At 50.4% G+C, this 19,097-nt stretch overlaps 1 protein-coding gene across 2 annotated transcripts in view; it reads right to left on the bottom strand.

Moving 5' to 3' along the window:
• Nucleotides 1-15,057, bottom strand: part of MCF2 (MCF.2 cell line derived transforming sequence) — a 60,151-nt gene extending 45,094 nt beyond the window's left edge. Inside the window, exons 1-3 of one of the 2 annotated variants that reach the window (XR_012044751.1) lie at nucleotides 14,929-15,057; nucleotides 1,996-2,064; nucleotides 1,302-1,416 (exon numbers count right to left, since the gene is read on the bottom strand). Coding sequence is in view for 1 of the 2 variants with exons in the window: in XM_072877054.1 (XP_072733155.1) it covers nucleotides 1,302-1,416; nucleotides 1,996-2,064; nucleotides 14,929-14,986 (242 nt within the window). In the remaining variant the exon portion in view is untranslated. The remainder of the gene's footprint in view (nucleotides 1-1,301; nucleotides 1,417-1,995; nucleotides 2,065-14,928) is intronic. The other variant, XM_072877054.1, reaches the window with a different exon arrangement.
• Between the last annotated feature and the right edge of the window lie 4,040 nt (nucleotides 15,058-19,097).

Raw genomic sequence — 19,097 nt, 5'->3', positions numbered from 1 at the left:
GCCATGCTGCGATGCCACTGAGGGACGTGTACCCAGGGGTACCACATACCTCACAGCCCTTCCACCCGCAATTACGTGACGCTTTTCCTTGCTCCCTGACACCACAGCCTTTTCGACTCCAAAGTGTTAAAAAGCACATGTTTTTAAGACGGTTAGGTATTGAGGCAGCAGTTATAGTGGTAGGAGGAGCAGAGAAGCATGATTAACGTGGTTTTACTAATAGCATGCTGAACATGTTTGAATCACCAGCAAGCCTGCAGCTCTCAATTAGCTCCTTGATTGAGTTTGACCTATTACAGGGATAGCAAGACTGCTCATCATGCTAATGCCAGGGTGTTCACAGTCATATGAAATAAGAAGCCCTGGAGAAACCGGGCAGAACTGGGAAGCACGGCTGCACGGATATGGGCAGCCCACACAGCAAGAAGGAGAAACCCCTCCGGCCGGCACACACCATGGCACGCTCCTGTCCATGCTGGGACGGTGCTCTGCGGGTCAGGAGCCCACAAAACTTCAGAGTCCATCCAAAAAGAGGACAGAGGAACCAGAGGCCCTTTTTTTTTCCTGCAGAGGTGGCTAAACACACGGAACTTTTTCCAAGGCAGCCACTGATGGAAAGCTCCCATCTAGCTGCTGTCAATCTGCTCTCCCTGCAGGAAAAAAATTGCCAAAACAGGCATTACTCAAGGAAATTAAGCATTCCAGGTAACTGAGTCACCAGGCTCAGCAGCAAGAAATAGGAGGGCCATTAATCTAAGTATACAGCCCTGTATGCGGTGCAGGCAGACTGTCAGCCGCTTGACCCCGAGACACAGGCAGGTAATGGGAGCTGCAGCACGCTGCTGAGCCATCGCGTGTCATGGGGACCCCAAAGGGTTTGTTCCTGTAATTAGTCTCTTCTTCCAGTTACATTTCTCTTTTTCCACAGTAATGACTCTCTATTTGTACGTGTCAAAATATTACTCTGCAGTGGCATGGCATATTTAAGTGGTGACACATGTCAAAGCTTAAGGAAAGCTTGCTGTTAATTAGAAACTTAATAAACTAAATTTATGACACATGCAGGCTGACAAGTCATAGGGATGATGTCCACTTTTTAGTCTGCAGTTACTGGTACATTAAATAACTCGCCTGGACACCATAAGGGCTTGCATTGCTCATCTTCTCCCTCTTGCTTGCTCTGAGAGCTGAAGATGCCCCTCGCCCCCATGCGTGGCATTACCCTGCAGATCCCCTGCCTCACCCAGGCAGGACCGACACCTCTGTCCATCACCGGCAAGAGCTAGAAGGGAGCCACGTACCTCGGGACTGACGTTAGGTATGTTAAGACCTTAGATACGATCTCCTCGGGCACCTCGTTGAAGCGAGCATTGTCGGGGAGGGTGATAATCCAAGCTTTGTCTTTGCCTCGGCCACCTGGAATAAAGACAAGGATGCTTCCCTGGGCGTGCTTTCGAGGAGGGCCAGCAGCAAAGCCCAGGTCCGCCTGTCAGGTCAGAAAACACGCTGCCACTGCTGCAGGGGGTTTTTTACATCACCAGAATAGCAAAACCGGGTCAAATCCTGCTGCCGATTTCAAGCAAAACACACACACACAGCTGGTAGAAACAAACGTTATGAGGTACCAGATATTTCCTTTATTTACTGAGCGTACTTTACATGGGACAGCCAAAGAAGTCGGAAATACAAGGACAAATCAGCACGCTGGTCTGGAACCTATAGAAATACACTTCAAAGCAAAATGCTTGTTAATGTGTTGAGTGTTTGAAGGTAAGAATACTTTACAGTATGGCTTGAGACAGAAACCTAATATGCTCTTTCAAACTGCCTCAATGTTTTATTAACAACATTTCTAGTGGAAGAAACTACTCTGGAGACTACCTGATGGATAATATCCCGTGTGGAGTATCGTTTTGCCAAATAGCGCAGAAGTTCGTCCGGAGTATTTAATTACCGCAGAGAGAGAGAGACCCTGGAGAAGTTCACCGTACTCACCAGAAAGAAAAGCAAACTCTTTCATCAAATCATCACTGATGTCCTTTGCACAGATGGGTATTGCAGTTTCTGGAAAAAAACAAAAGCAGCAGTCAAAAAGGAAGGAAAAATCCAAAGCAAACACATTTATCAATGTGTTAACCCAAAGGTGGGACTCGGACCAAGTGCAGCTTCCCTAAATTGTATATGAAATATTGTAACAAAGGATATATAGTTCTCCTAGAAACCAATGTTTCTAATGACTCTCATAGAGCGAATGCCATAATTCAGTAGCAAATGTATTCTATCAAATGTACTGAGGAAGAACTGCCTGGGAGCTTGAGTGCTCTTCCCTCAACAGCTATATCCAATGTTAATATTTATATTTTGGAGTTGCTAAACTTACTCCCCTATTTTGCAAACTCCCCCAGTGCCTCCTAGCCTTGGCAATACAATGGGCCGTGGTTTCTGCTGGGAACAGCAGCGTCCAAGGCTGCTGCACTAGGAACAAGGTTGGGTTTTCAGATGGTTATAGTCTTTAATTTTGAGCAAATCAGCTTCTGAAATCGTGTTTTCATCTGGCATGGGGCCACATGCACTGGAAAGGCTGTTGTTCCTACGTCCACTTATTAGATTTCTTTTTAATTAAATAATGGGAGAGGCGGTTTTAATACCATATTTAGCACACTGACCATTTCAGTGGCAATGAAGCACATTGGAACAATATACGTGATTTTACCTTTCACTGGGAGAAGGAAACAAAAAACAGACTCAGTAAACATAAGAGGAGCTTATAGCTGGCAGACATTTTTCTGTATTATCTATAAATGGAATGACAGCTAAAAATTAAACATCCTTGTTCCTGCAAATAAATGTTTTAAAGCACATCTATACAGATTAAAGTCCTTGTGCTTTCTGATAATAAAATTTTAAACACTGATTATTTTACAGAGTTGGTCCTAGGGAGTAATCTTGGCTGTTTTAAATCACCCAGGCTGCATACTTCAGCACGCTCCAACATAATCAATATTTATTTTATTGCACTTTTTCCAAAAGCTTTCTGGGTCACTTCTGCTTCCTCGGAGGATTTTTTGGGCCCTCAGTCGGGTGTATGGAGCTGGAGCACAGCAGCCCAGAGGTGCATGGGGGGGGACTCTGCCTCCTGCCGTCCCCGCCGGCCACAGGCTGCTCTCTGCTCTTCTATGCACGTGCTGCCTTTTTTTTCCCCTCTTGTAGATAAAAATGTTATTTTTGTTTGTTAAGGATCAAGCCTCAGTCCCACTGGCATCTACAGAAACATTCTTGATTTTAACAGGCCCTAGAATTGGTCTTGGTAAGAAAGAAGTTTGTTTTGCAAAGATATTTCAAATATTTCTCTCTCATTCAACTGCTTCACCTAACTTGAGGACAAGCAGTGGCAGATTTCTTCTGTATTAGTTGATTTTTTTCCCCAGGTCAATAGTTTCATACGGATAAAAATCACATTTACTAACTTCATAAGCTCCAACACATGAAGTAGATGATATTAAACGCGCAGATCTTTGAAAATACAAGGCAAAAGCCCACGGCTGTGCACACGTATTTGCCTCAGGAAGGTGTGGGGCTGTTCAGCAGCTTGTCTGCATTGGCAGCCGGGGTGAAGCCTGTCCCCAAAGCCAGCTCACCTCGCCTGCCCCTGCTGACCGCTTTCCCCGAAGATGCAGCCACTGGCAAGCCAGGCAAAGTTTTGCCCTGTGCTATAACGCCCTCGCGTATTCAAGTGCTCAACAGTAAAAGCAAACACAGTTACAGGTTTACAGTAAACGTGGCTTTTGTTTCTGGTTCTGCAGTGATACCGGAGGGAAATGCTGCTTTATTGATAGCTCTCCAGAAAACAGGCTGGGAAAAGGGGGTTAACCTTTGCATGGTAAAAAAAATCACTTAATTAAAAAGTTTCACAAGACATTTTCTCACTGAGATCAACCTAACAACTTGCAGCCTTAAACTAAGCTGGAGACAACCAGAGCTGGAAAAAAAGTAGCATTTTTCCACAGCTATTTTCAAACTTTGCTTTCCAGAAAAGAAATATAATCTCAAAAATGCATGCTTTAATCCCAGAGTCTGGTGCTTATTCTCTCACATCAATCTTAGCTGCAATTTCCCAATGTTCATCATGGAAACTGCAAAAACCAACTGATATTTTAATCCTACCAGTGCTGGGGGGCTGCAGTAGGACCCGCTGTGCCGTGCCCTCTGCAAACGTCCTCCAGCTAAGCAAGTACCATCAGGGCCATACCAGCAGGTGGGTTTGAGGCGCAAAGCACCATAGGATGGGTTCCCACCACGCTCGGGAATGACCCGAGGATGGACAAGCGTTGGGATTCATGCTTTGCAGTGAGGACCTTGCTCCCCAACATTTTATTCCACTGAAAGTTTCATCCTTGACTTCAGCACAGAGGTGGAGACCCAGATTCCTACAGCACCCTTATGACTTTGACTTTCTCGCTTCCCAAGGGATGACATTTTTGGAAGAGGGCATTCAGCACCTTTAGAAAACCAGGCCCTTCTGAGCAGTCCCATGTTGAGCACTCAAGTCATTTGAGAAAAAACTACGCAGGAGTACTTTACTTCAGGCAGTGAAGGCTCAGGGAGCATTTCCCTTACAAACCCTCCCCATCTCCTGCGGGGCAGGAGAATCCAACAAGCGATGGAGGAGCAGGACAGCTGCCCTTTGCTAAGGTCAAGGCACAACAACAGGCTGATTGTGGTCCCACGAGAGCTGCTCCTTGGCCAACTCATCACTCGCTCTGCATTGGCCATCGAACTCAACATCCTGGGCAAACGTTAGGGAAAATCAAGTGCTGGCATCGAATTTGCAAGCGTGTTGCTGTGCCTGCGGCACATCAGTTGGATGCTACTATAAACCCTGTACAGAATCATGACCTCTGTCGTCAAATATTAATCTCTGGAAAAAAGCAGTGAAAGGCAGTGAGGCACCAAAGATATCTGCCTCTCAAACAAGGCTTCAGTTGATGTTCAGTAGCAAACTGAGTATTTCTTATTTGAAGGACACTCTTGGGACAGTACAGAAAGGACCCCAGGGTACTGCCCAGCACTGGCTATGAACAGTACAGCCAGCCTGCATCTCGCTTGGCACAAGGCAGAGGAAGTCAAGGTTTCATGCAAGCCCACTCGTTTCTCTTAAAAAGAGGCTTTGTGATCATCAGCCACTACAGAACAGAGCTGCTGTTACAAAATGAAGCCTGAAACCCCTGCATTACAGCATCCCAGAGCACTTTACAAACTACACTGCTATCCCCACACGGTTGGTATGACCTCAGGCTTTAGGGTCTTACTAAAAACAAGCAGCATCTGGATGATAAATTGTCATAACAGTGTAGTAACATTTTTTATATGGGCTCTAAGCTGGGTATTTATAAAATGCTGCTGCAATTATTACATTCAGAGACTCCTCTCCGGAGGAGATCATTGCCATGACACACAGTTTCGGAGGATGCGTGAAGCCAAGCAGGGAAAAGACAAAGGGAAATACAGAGTCTCTTCCCTTCCAAGAAAAACTAATGTGGCTCAGCAGGGAACCCTGCTGAATCTGTCCTGTCCCCATCATTTGGTTTACACAGTCCAGAACACTTTGCTGGGTCCTCTCCATAGGATCGTATCTCAAGGCCATTGCCCAGACTGCAGTTGTAAGAATGATGCTTATTGTTAGAGATCTTCCCTTTCGAGGCGATTCAAAGCACAGCCGGACTTTCACGTATGGTGGAGGTCTGCAGTGACATTCAGAGAGGGGACAGCTACAGTCTGAGTCCAAATTCCTCTTGTAAAACTCAATTAAACTCTGAAGTGCTTTGCTCTTTGGCAGCTATTGTTTTCTTTTCTTTTCCAAACTTCACAGGCCCACAGCATCTGCAGACAGCAGCTGCAATGCATCTCCCAAGCTGATGTAATAGCGCCTTACGCTGCACAACACTGACCAAATATTGTTTGCCACTATAAAATCCATTTGGAGATGGCTTTGTTGTGAATGAAGAATAGCAGCTTTTCATGCGAGGGTTGCTGCCGTAGTCTAGGAAACAAAACTGAAGTAAATCGAATGAAAAGGGTAAAGGATCACGTTGAGCTTCTCCATGACATGCTCATTCTCAGCTGCTTGTCCATTTGGACATCTACGTCCAATGACGCAGTGTCAAGGGAGCCTGCAAATCAGCACATTTGTAACCCGTTTCCATTTCCCTCGGTGACTTTCTGGGCTAACCAGGGTCATCAGCCAGCGTCTGTCTCAGGTCATCCCACTGCAGGAAGGCCCACCGGCCTCCAAAAGTTCCTTCGAGGGTAATGACACCCGTAACACAGACCTACGTAAACCGTAGGTGTTTGCAGGAAGGTCCGGTGCTCGGGGAGTTTCAATGAGCGGGGTTTCTCCCAGCTGCCACAGACACTCCTGTCCACGGCCAGCGTCGATGTGAGCCTCCCAGAAGAGCTGATGGAGCACAGGCTAGGCTGAGCGTGAGGATTAAGCCATCCCCATCTCATCTGCTCTGCGCAGGAGTGAGAACAGAAATCCCTTAGAGCAGAGTGCCCCAACCATGAACCCTGTGCAATGCAGAGAGCGGCCCTTTCAGCTTCTCCAGCTGAAGTTGCTCTGCTTTGTAAAATTAAATATTCATTGGGGCAAAGAATAGAAATACAGTCCTGTATCTGAGGAGAAAGACCAATGCACCACCCTGCAATTTGTCCCCCTAACTCAGTCCAGACTATACCCACTCAAAACACTCAAAAGAAGGGACCCTGCAGCCCATCGCTCAGGGCACTCGCTTTGGATAAGGGGAACAGTTTCACTTGAAATTTAATTATCTGCAAAAGCTGAAGAGCTCCTCCGGGAAGAATGACAGAAATCCATCCCATAGCAGCGGTCAGGGCCACAGCCTACTGCAGGAAACCCGAGTCTCCATCGCCCCGGTGCGTGTCCTAGCCAGCGAGCGGCTGAGCCTCACCCTGCTTTCTCACTGAGCAATTTCAAAAGACTTTGGATTCAACCCAGCACACAACAAACAACATCGCCATTCTCCCTATCAGCACACCATGTCCAGCAAGGAAGACACAGGGAGTTATTAGAGAAAAAAATGCTATTTTATGCTGTCTGCAAACTGTCCTACTGTGAATGGCACGCTTGCACGAGGTCTGCACAAAGCCTGTCCAACAGCACGGTGCCGAGTGATGAGTGCCTGTCCCTGGCTGCGGGGAAGGAGCAGGGCAGGAGCACGGAGGCATGCAGGCAGCTGCCATTACTGCCCGGGCATCACTTCACCCAGCGTCTTCCCGGGGATCGTGCCCCACCTGCACAGTCTCCAAGTGGTGGATTCCCCGACAAGCTTATACCTGGAGTAGGATCCTAATTTCAACATCACTGGATCCACCCTCCTGCATCTCCGTCCTGCTCCATACCTGCCCGGGAACAGGATACGAAGCTGCGTACGTGCAGAGCACGTGTTTACACAGCGTTCATGGGAACCGGAGCCAGGACGGGCTGGCGGCTGGCCAAGCGGCACGATGCCGATGGAGATACCGTGCTGAACTGCACGTTCATTAGAGAACACGTAGCACAGAATAGGACATTGTGCTCCTCAACAAGGCCTGCTGTATTCACCAAGAGCTTATTTACAGGACCTGGTCTGAGCAGAGGACTGACAGCCAAGGTCCCGAGGCTGCTTCCTGGCTTGGAGACTAAACTCTTTGGTAGCCAGGAGCAAATCGTGTCTCAGTTACTCATTTGCAAACGGGAACAGGCACAAGTGCCAGCAGGATATGGCGTTAGCAAAGGGCCACGAGCATGTCTGATGACAGGAGCAGAAAAGACCCCTGCAGCCCCCATCCATCAGGCCGATGTAGGTGTGCGCATCTGTACAGGTTGTGCGAGAGCTGGCCTCGAAGGGCAAGTGTTAAAAACCCCAATGGACTAACCACTGGATGGCTTTGGACTAACCTGGACAGCTGGGTAAGAAAAGGTCTCCACAGCCCACAGGACTGGTTTCTGAATGCACCAAAAACCAGAAGATCTCGGGATCGGACGTGAAGTCCACCAGCCAGGACTTGGCGCCTTCCTCCCTGGGGACCTGAGGCCAAGGGATCATTTTTCCCTACAAGTGAGTTTGCAGCATGCTGGCTCACAGGGGCTTGCAGGCCCCAGGCAGGACTTCTAAAGATTCACAGGGCAGAAAAGCAGAGGGGCCTGCTAACAAGAGACATTTCTACTCGGTTCCACCAAAGTCATCCAGAGCTGCAGAGCACATGGAGGTTAACAGCCTTATGCTGCAATTGCACCTTTATAGCCGAGGTAACAGCCTGGCCACAGATTTAGACATGTGGGGACCTTTTCCCCACCCTGCAGTAAAGCATAGCCTGCATCAAACAAATTTCCTTCTCTCCACACCACAGACGTTCAGCTGCTAAAGAAACTTCAGAGACTTGACCATGCAAAGTGCAAAAACTGCTGCGGTCCTCTTCTGCATTTACAAGGGATCTCAGGTATGTTGCTGAAGCTATACATGTAATCATTAGTCATTTCTAACAGCATCTCTGAGCTGCACACACCCTTGTATGCACCAAAACCACATTCAGCTGCTCACGCATCCTGCCCCGACACACAAACACTCTTGTAGGAGAAGTTCCAGTGCAGTCGCCGGGGGTACCTGTTGCAAAGACGAGGCACTGTTGCTGTCCAGGGGAGCCACGTGGAGCAAATTCACCTTTAGCCATCTCAGTGTACGAACAACAATTTCTGCTGCTGCACTAAAACCTGGCACATTCAACAGTTTGTAATTCCAGGTGGTGCAGCCATTCCCCGTGCCAAGCGAGCAACACAAAAGACTCATTAAAATATTTATGGCAGAAAGCTTCAATACCCTCGACTGCTGCGAGCTCCTTTGTCCCCCCCGCCTGCGGGGACACATCGCACCCCGCTGCGGCCAGGGGCTGCATGGGAACATCGGCATCTCCCCGAGCCCTGGGCTCAGCCTGCAGGCACCTGCTCCGTAACTACAGCCAGTCGAAACCAGGTTTTCATTTGGAGGGAAAGATTAGCAATTAGATTAGGTTTATAAATGCCTGTTTTTCTGGAAGATGTGATGTGTTGATCCCAAGGAAGATTATGGGGCTCCTCGGCCGGTTCTGTCAATACCCCAATGGCAAACCTCCACCTGCCACACGCGAATCTCTCGGTAAATCCTCTTCTTCTGGTAAAACCCACTTCTACAGAGCTGCCACCTCAAACGTTTCCTTGGAAGAGCATCAGCACAATACGGGAGATGAGAGATGGCAGAGCCACGGGAAGAGCTGCACCCCAGGAACATGGTGGGAGCCGTGGATGGACAGGGTGTATTTAGAGGAGCTGGTGGTTCAGGTGCTGGCAGCATGCCCTGGTCCCCAGGCTACAGGTGGCAGTGGGGCCACCCCAGGAGCTGCCAGGAGCCCAGTGATGCTGGCAGCCAGGCATGGGTGGCCCTCAGAGAGCTCACTACGGAGGCAGGTCAGCAGCAAAACAACTCCTTCAGAGCCAGACGGGACAGACGCACAGCAGCAGCCGCCACGCCACCGTTTCGAAGGGACCTGGCGCCTGCAAAGCCATGCCCTGCACAGGACAGCCACCAGCACCGGCTCCCCGGTACAGCCACCACCCTCCATGGCCACGTGGGCATGAACGCAGACCCCTCTTCCCAAATCACCGCAGTAACTGCCCGTGTGTGAGCATGCCCCAGCGAAAATAATGATTTAAACTTCACCAGGAGCATCATCTCATGTCACAGGTGGGAAACCGAGGCAGTCACATCAGGCAAAAACACATCAAAAACACCCAGGGGTTCAAAAAGACCGTGGAAAACCCCAGGAGTGTTAGTCCACCGCTATGCATGACGGGTTGGTCACCACGCCAGGTTCAAGGACTCCTTAAATTATCCTTTTTCAGCCTGGGGAGGATATTTTAAGGAAAGGCTCACTCTGTTTGCAAGCTCTTTCTTTTACTTCTCCCCAAGCACCCACTCCGGCACAGCGTAGGAGGCAGGATACGGCACCAGATGGTCCTCTCTTCTGACCTAGTGGCTGTGCTTCTCTGCCGAGGCCTTCCAGGGAAGGCCTGCAGTCGATGCTTCAGCGCAGACACACATCCCCATCACCCAAGCCTGGGAGTATGCTCGGCTAAGAGACCATACAGAAGGAAAAAAAAAAAAAAAAAAAAGGTGAAGCTTCTGAAAAACTAGAATGACCTTTTCAAAAGGCTTAGATTTATATACACTGAGGATAAGAGTGAAAATGCAAAAGAAAATGCTGTGAAAGAAAACAAAGATAAGAAATAGGGAGAAAATGTTAACTCGGCGCAGTCCAGGTTTGTGGACCATCATCCAGGCAGCATGCCTGTCCCACGGAGCGATGTCCTCATGGGACCAGCTGAATCATCGCCTTACAATAGGAGCTGGTCGGCAGGGCCGAAGAGGGATCGTATGGCAGCGCGTCCAGGCGTGCGCAGAGCGACCCTGGATCAGGCCCCGCGGCCGAGCCTGCAAACCCCGGGGCAGGAGCCTCCTGCTCCCGGGCATCCCTCCAGCAACCGCCGGAGGGGAAACGCCGGCTGCGAAAGAGCAGGAGCACCCAGGGCACAGCACAGCTCAGCTGCGGTCGCTCGCTGGCACACACGACCAGCAAAACCTGATCCCTGCTGACCGCTGCCAGGAGGACAAGGTGCAGCCAGCCAAGGATCCCAGACAAGGTGCAGCCATCTAAGGATCCCACATTCATGGGAACGTCATCCTCTGATACAATTTTGGGAGCTGGAGTGAGCAGAAGGGTCCCTGGGAGCCGGGGCTGAGCCATGCTGCCAGCGAGGAGGAGGATGCTCAGGGGAGGTTAAAAGGTCCAGGGTGTCCCTGTGTGCTGGGGACCACGGAGTTCGGGAGGGGTGGCGGCGGAATCTCTTCCAATTTAGATTTAACAGCTGGCAAACTGTGGAAGCTTTGCTCAGAAAAGGCGAACCAGAAGTAAACTACATGGCAACAAGGCTTATGTGTTATCTCCTGTTATTGCTGTGGCTAATCGGCTAATGCGAGGGAAGAAAACACTGGGTGCTCTGATGTGTTCACGTCCAATCAGAAAAACTGTCTTCTCATATCGCCCCAAACTAAGCAAAAATTGGGAAAGATAAAAGCCAGCTCAACTATACATGGATTTACATCTATTGCAAGAAATGTAATAAAGTTTCTCAACACCCACTCTTGTGGATTCAAACTCAGTGTGGGAGTTGAGAAAATCTAGTTTCTTGCATTTCTAATACTTAGGAGCTTCAACGTACTTTTAATTTTCTCCTATTCCCAATTTCGGTCATTCCTCCCTTACAGGAGACTCAGGAAAGAGTCTACAGGTGTTTGCACACCAGCACCGGGGCACGTCTGCCAGCTGCGCAGGGGACGGTGTGTTTAGCATCTGCCACCCCTATGCACCTTCCCAGCCAACATCGTCAGCCTCCAAAACAGAGCCCATTCAGCACAAAAGACTTCCCAAGCCAAATAAAAACACACACACATCAATAACTTCCACATCATTCAATACCACGCAAGCGTTGCTTTTTCCAAGCCACATTCCAGCTTCGTGCACAAAGTAACTCTTGGGAGATGTAATAGCAGTAAATCCTTGGGCCCCATTACCTGCCTAGGAACCTGGAATTAAGTTCACTGAAGTCACTGGAAAGATTTATTTGCTTTCACAGCCTATATAGCCAGGAAACTAAATCATACAGCCAGGTTCCCACACTGGCATCACCTGGAAACTCTGCTGCAAAGTGAGGAAACAAAAAACAATTCTCCTGAATTGAAAATGGAAATGCTCAATTTTGGCATTCCCCTGTTGAGCAAAAGCGCATCTCCAAATCCAGCAAACTGCCTTCCTGTGGCAGGAGAAGGTCAGTGGCACGGAAAGCGTGGGGGGGAGGATATCACTGGCGCTCGCTGTCTGTCTCACACCACCCAGCCCTTGGACAGACACCCACGGAGCAGCAGATGGATAATTGCACCGTGCAGGCAGCTCAGCCAGTGCGGGTTCCCAGGGAACAGCCCTGCCCCGGGAGCTGCCGTCAGCTGGAGCTCCTGACTCAGCCCTGCTGTAAAACCAAGTCTAGCATCGCCTGGGAGAAAAAGGGATTCGGAAGACAAGGCAGCCCCACCCAGCCACTTCCACCACAGCTCCTCACGCTCCTGTTGCTCTGCCCCCAATTTTGCAATGGCTTTCCATTTTACTGTGTTAGGGAAGCTGTCAGGTGGGCTGGTTGAGGCTTTGCCAGCAGAGCAAGTTGAGGAGCGTGGGACCCGAGCTGCGCTCCTCACACATGCCGAAACGACCACGGTCACAGCGACACGTGTCAGTCAGCACGAGGTTGCCCGTTTGCAGGACAAGGCTGAGGACACTCGCTTGGTTTGCGGCTCCGGGATTTCCTTGCAAGTCCTACCAGCCAAAACCAACTTTAACAAAAGGCTCCTACCACAAGCATGACCAGCGGCAATATCCGAGCTCTGAACTGCCCATCTCCAGGCACACGGGGGAAGCTCCATGTCTCCAAGCATCCTCCAGTTCAGTGGCAAAGACAGCGCTTTGGAAGACTCTTTCTTTCCCCCACCATATTCTACACTTCAGTTCCTTCCCTCCCACACAGCCCTGCTGTCACTTCACTTTTGTCCTGGTAAATGAATGATAAACCATTAAACTGCAGTTGTAGCAAATGTGATGTAGGGAGAGGAAGCACATCCCACGTACTACTGACTGCTCCCAGACTACTACTCCTCCGTGGTCCACCAAAGAGGTCTGGACTGACGGTGGTGCAGAGCTTTCGGAGGCTGCTGGCCCTGTACTCCTGCAGCTCTCTGAGGGAGTCCAAGACATTTTAATGATGAGAATGGCTGTAAAAGGCTTGGGATTTATATAGGCTTATATCTCACCATAAGGCAGATATGGGGGAAGCATTACCTTCTACTAGAAACGACCAAGTTTCCAGTACCGATAGGTGAAGGGAAATGGTTAAAACATGGTCCCGGATCAGGCTGAATGCTCAGAAATTAGTGATGAGGAAAAAAAACCTTCTGATTTATTTTTAATATCATGATTTGGGGAACCTTACTCAACTTTGTATCTTTTTCACTATCTCATTTTAGGAATCTACGTAGATGCAAAATCACATGTCCAGATCCTGCAGCTATAACCACACAGGCATGCCTTTGTGCAGATATTTTAATTTTGGATTAGCATTATACAAAGGTCATCTGCCAAGAGCTGGTTAGAAGACAGGGCTCATGCTCAGGAGAAACCTGCTGCCCACTTTCACCTGGTTTCCATTACACCGCTCATAGAACACGTTCACCATCTGCATCCCCATCCCTGTGTCACCCAGCTCCTGTTCAAGCAGTGTGGGTGTTTCATCGCCGACACCAGCGCAAGGAGGATCAGACTTTTTTCTAATCGCATCCATTCAAGTAGCATCATTTGCCAACCGACCGCGATCACCCCTGCTGACATTTTCCTACCCTCTTTGCAGGGTGTGGGCAAACGACCAGGTCAGCACGGGAACGGCGGGCAGGACAGCCCACAGCAGAGTAGAAGGTGCTGGGGTGGGCATCATCCCAGAAGAGCACGTACACAAGCATCTCTTGAGGAGCAGGTGACACATCGGTAAAGTCCTCACCTGTGACTTACCCCCCGATAAACTCCTCCCGCACCCTAAACTGTGCTTTGCAAAGCGGTCAAGGAAACTGGAATTAGACTGGAAGCTCTTTTGGGGTCAGTGTGTCTTTTTTGTGCCTGGCACGGCTCCAAGCACGCTGCCAGCTGTGAACAAGTAAGGAAGGATGAGCGCCTTGGCCTCCTGACAACACAGGCATCCTCTAGTGAGGATGGAGTCACCCAAGATGCCACTACCTTTCCTGGATTATGAAAGACCTCTCTGCAAAAAAAGCTGTTCTCCCCACAAGAAAGCAAAATAACAAAAAAGTCGGGGCTCCAAACAGTTTACAAACAGATCATTGTCCATCAAAGGAAGCATAGCTGCAGCACAGGAGCAGCTTACAGCCTGAGGGTAAGGGATCAGATTGCGTTTGCTTCTCACATTAAGGGTGTGCAGCCATATAACCACAGCAACATCGTTACAACTCCGTGCGTTCCCCAGCGCAGCCCGGGTTTAAGCGGTGTTCAAAGACCAAGGAACGAGGGAGGGAAGAGGGGCTGTCTAAGAGACAGGCGCTTTACACACATCTGCTGCTTTTCTACTTCGGAAACTGGGGAAGGGCACACCATAGGCATCAGGCTAAGATGCAGCTTCCCAGGGAAGACTTCTTTAGTTTTGGCCATGGGGAGTCTGGGAAGGGGACTAGCACTGGCAAACATCCTTCTGCTCACCGAAAACCACCTCCTCTCTTCGGGCACATTTCGAGCAATGCATTCCAGTAACAAGAAGGACATGTCAGCAGCACCCTGTGAAACAGCTTCTCCTTAAAAAACGAGGCCATTCTACACCGATCACGCAATCCATCAAAAGAAATAACACCCGGCGTCCTCACCAACCCTCGTGCAACGAGCCCTCCCGGAGGCTTCCCAGGCAGACGGGCTCGACTACCAACACACTCGCCCGCCCTGCCTTTGCAGCCCGACCCCGCCGCCGCCACTCACACCCGGCTGTCGGCCGGCGAGGAGCCGGGCACCTGTGGGCTCCCTCCGCCCCGGCGCTGGGCTGCGGCACCCCGGCCGGGCGGACACCGCCGGGACTACGGAGGCGAGCGGGGAGGCAGGCTCCTCGCTCCGGAGAGGGAGGTCCAGGGGAAGCCCTTCGCCATCCCCGCCCGACCGGCGGGGTCCCCGGCCCCCCCGCCGCCCCGGCCCCCCGGGACGCCCGCACCGGCCCCGCGGGGTCCGGCAGCCGCCGGGACTCACCGGCGGCGGCGGCCTCCAGCAGCGCGGCGGCCCGCAGCAGGCAGTAGTACCGCTCCATCTCCCCCGCCGAGGTGCCCCCCGGCGGGGGGCCCGGCCGGGGCCGCGGCCGGGGCCGGGGCCGGGGCCGGGGCCAGGGCCATGCCCCGCGGCAGCGCTCCGCCGCCGGCACCGCTCCGCCGCCGCCGCCCCGGGCCCGCGCGGCCGCCGAGGCGGGGCCGGGGGAAGCGGGCGGCCGCGGCAGCCGCCTCCGACCGCCCCCGCCCGCCCCCCGCGCCGCCCCGGCGGGCGCCCGCTGCCCGCCGAGCGCCCCCGGGTCTTTGCCTTCTTTCCTTTCTTTCCCCCTTTTCCTCCCCCCCTTTCCCCTTTTTTGTTTCATTTTTTTTACATTTACTCCTACTCCCCAGTGTCCCCCGGCACACCGCCCCGCAGCCAGAGCCGCTCCCTGCCTTAGTGCCTATAGCACGTCCCTAAGAAGAAAACAGAAAAGTGTTTTCACCCTCTGCAAGCAGCATTCTAGCAAATTCCTTGACCAATATATGAGAACTACAGTAAGCCATGCTATAGCCAAAGCTGGCCAGAGCCCTGAGCACACCGCCAGCCTGACCCGTCAGCTTCAGTTTCCCCGATGCTGAGGTTCAAACGATGCCAGCTCATTCTCAACAGGAGCCTGAGCTGCCCAGGAAGGCAGCGCAGAGAAGTGGATGGTCCTGTTTTTCCAAAACGACCTTTTAATTATGCTCCTTACTATAATAGCAGCCTTTTTCCAACACTTCAGCAGTCAGGGCTATTAATTTAGGACGCAAGGTCTAACGACGATAGTATGAAAAACACCTTCTCTTGGCAGACCGTGTCCCGTCTTACACTGACACAGAATTTTTCAAGGAAAAACTACCCGTTCAGTCAGTGCTCCTTGTTCGTAACACAGCAGATCCTCACTAACTTAACAGTTTGAATACACGATTTTCTGTCTGGTCATAAAGCACGTCCTGTGTGACAGGGAGAGCTCGTGTGCAGTTACTCATCAAAAAATCCAGCTCAGGTGCACAGCAGTAAAATGTGGTATAAACTAGCCATATGCAAGGCTACAAGCATGGGAAGACAGCCATACCGCGTTCCTTCCGTATTCTTATCGTGCGAACGCTATTTTCCCTAAAGTGCAACAGCTCGTGCAGAAATGAGCCCCATCCAAGCGCTGAAAGTCTCTTTTTTGTCCTAGCGCTGTGCAGGGGATGCCCTGCTGTAACCGGGACTCACCACCACTGAGCAGTACATACCCACTTTAACACCGGCTTCGGAAAAAATAAAGCTAGCCGGTAGAAGATACAGCTATGTTATCCCTAAGGTTTGGCAATCAATCAATTTCTTCCTCTCCGAACAGAAGACAAAATGACTAAGACTGGATCTGGATCAGGTCTTTGCAGCCGACGCACTCTACCCGAGGCCCAGGTGGGCGAGGCTGGAGCACGGCGGCAGATGCTGGCGGGAATGCTGCTCGTCCCAGGGCTGTACCTGCTCCGGCCAATTCAGCTGGCACAGGACAACATCAGCCAGACCTCAGCATGGAAAAGCTGCGTTTGCTCAAACTGAAGGATAATCAGTCACAGCTTTTCCTTACCGTTGTTCCCTTACAAGCCTGTATGGCCACAAAGATTCTGGTTTTGGAAACCTGGCTGCTCACAGCCCCTCCTTTCAGGCATTTCACGATAAATGCCCAGCTATTCCAGCAATGTATTCAGCAGAGGCACCGTCCAGCCGCTCGTATTTTACGCTGGCAGAAGCTACTTGGCATGTCCGTCTCCTCCAGAGACAAGCGCTACTCTCTGCCTGCCCAAGGAACAATAAGCTGAGACAGGGGGAACAAGGAGACGGATAAAAAGGAAACAATGACAGCCAGAAACACGGGTATTTCCTTTTCTGGGATTTCCCACCCAGGCCCCATAACAATGTTCAGCGCTCTGAGAGTGGCACATACACGTCTGTGTGTGAAAGCAAAGAGCCCTTTCAGAGAGCTGGGGGAAATCTTGCCAGCACCTGCAGCACCTCTGTTTGCAGAGTTTTATTTCATGTGGGTGCAATTCCTTATCCTTAAATCTTAGGGAGAAGGTGTAAGGAGAATTCCTACTAATTTCAATAATTCCAGATCAGAGACTGAAAAAAAACCCTCAAACAAAATTCAAAACCCTCTTTCTATTTTTTCTTTTTTTTCAGGTAAAGGCTAGAAGTTTTTGTTGGGACTGGTGCCATTATTTGGATTTTAGAAATCACCCTTCAAAAATACCTGTTTATTCAAACAGGAATGGTCCATTTTAGGCAACCACAGACATCTGAGGCCTCACAGTGATGCTATCACCTTTTGAGACTGATCTGAATAATTATATCACCTATTTCTCCCCAGCATATATTTTTGTTATAATTTGGAGAAAACATAGGTTTCATTTCTGCAACTTCCAGAAGCTGCTGCTTTCATACTTCATCGTGGGACTGTGCAGAAAGCAAGGGCCGAGCAGTGAGTCTAGCTACAGCTGCTCCAGCCCCACCGCATCGCTGGAGATGCCGCTCCGTTAGAGACTTCTGAAAGCATCTTGATAAATGGCCCACCTGTCACCATCAGCTCAGTCCATCCTGTCTCCTAGTCTCTCCTTCAGAAACACCCTTCCTCTGACAGTTGCCGGGGAAAAGAGTTTCTGGTTAAACAGGGTAATTTAACTTGTCACCCTCAGTGCAGCCCTCTGTCCCAGCCCTCACACACAGTCCTGCAGGTGCCCGATAATTTCTCCAAGATACAGCCCCGCTCTCATCACTCCAGGGCTGAACTGTTGCAATGTTTTTCCCTGGCTTGCCCAAATCCCATTTTTCCTGCTACACCACCTGGAAGGCTGCTGCAAACACCTTTGCCCCATTCCATCACATTATCCCCATCAGCTTTCACAGGGAATTCCTCCACTGATCCTCTCCTCACCTGCACATCTGCTCCGTGCCCCCTGCTTAGCCCCTGAGCCCCAGCTGCGATGGGGAGCAGCTGCTTGGTCTTTCATGTCCAAACTCCAATGGGCAAAACGGGACGGAAGGGCTTTAATTTTTTTTAGGGTGGTGCTGGGAACTGGAAAAACAGAGCTGGCTAAACGTAGTTTGGAGGCAAACTGATATTGGAGCGAATTGCTCACCTCTGGAATAAGCCTAGTGACATCAAAGTACTTGTGCAGAAGAGTAATTCAGCTCTGGTTGGTTTTCAAAAACAGGGATTTTAGGAGGATTTCATGTGCATGAGGCAGCATCACCCCCGATCCCGGGGTACCGTCCGGCACGGGCTCTTTGCAGGCTCCTTCCTGGAGGAGCAGAATCTTCACAGCCCAGCAGAAATCCTGGCCGCACTGAAGCCAGTTCAGCCTGTGCTGCACTGATCATCACCTGCTATATCAATGTGAAAAAGAGAAAGGACTCCACTCCGCTCGCCCACTCTCACTTTTTCTCTGCGTCAGTCAGACCTGCCTTATTTATTGTTACAAACCCTGGTTTTGGAAGGAAACACGCATGCAGGTGCACGCACGCCCTTTCTCCAGGCCACAGTGTATTTTCCAGCTTAGCAGGTTATCCCCAGACATGTGAAGATTTAAGCTCAACCCCAACCCCAGCAGCAAGGACGCTGCGGATGCATCTCCTTCTGCAACGGCTGCAGGAGAACAGGGAGGGACGGGGACACCGCGGCCCCTCCGCGTGCCAAGAGCCCTCACGCCAACAGCCTGACCTTTAAAAAAATTGCCGTCCTTGTTAAAAATCACCTTACAAAATGACACCGCTTCTGCTTTTTAACATGAAGGGGTACATGGGCATTTTAAATGCTAATTTGGTGCTTTCTGAAATCCCTCGTGACACACGGCCATCTCCCATCGCCTACATTTACTACTTTTGTCCCGTCAGCCTGGGTAGCCAGCTCAGAGTAAAACCCTTTCCAGCTCTTCAGATGATTTTCACTATCACTCACTCAGGCTATTAAAATTTTCAATGCGTGTATCTGGTTTCCAATAGTACAAGCTGCTTCTTAAAGGTTATAGTTTGTTTTAAATAGCACAGCCATCTGTCCTCCGGTGGCTGATGGGAGCTGAAGAAATCAAAGCAGCCAAAACAGAATTTTTCAAACTGTCAGTTTTTCATTACAAACATTTTGGTTT

This window comes from Ciconia boyciana, chromosome 12 (genome assembly GCF_034638445.1).
Source record: "Ciconia boyciana chromosome 12, ASM3463844v1, whole genome shotgun sequence".
In the NCBI taxonomy this organism is placed as follows: Eukaryota; Metazoa; Chordata; class Aves; order Ciconiiformes; family Ciconiidae; genus Ciconia; species Ciconia boyciana.
This window is presented reverse-complemented; position numbering and strand designations above follow the sequence as displayed.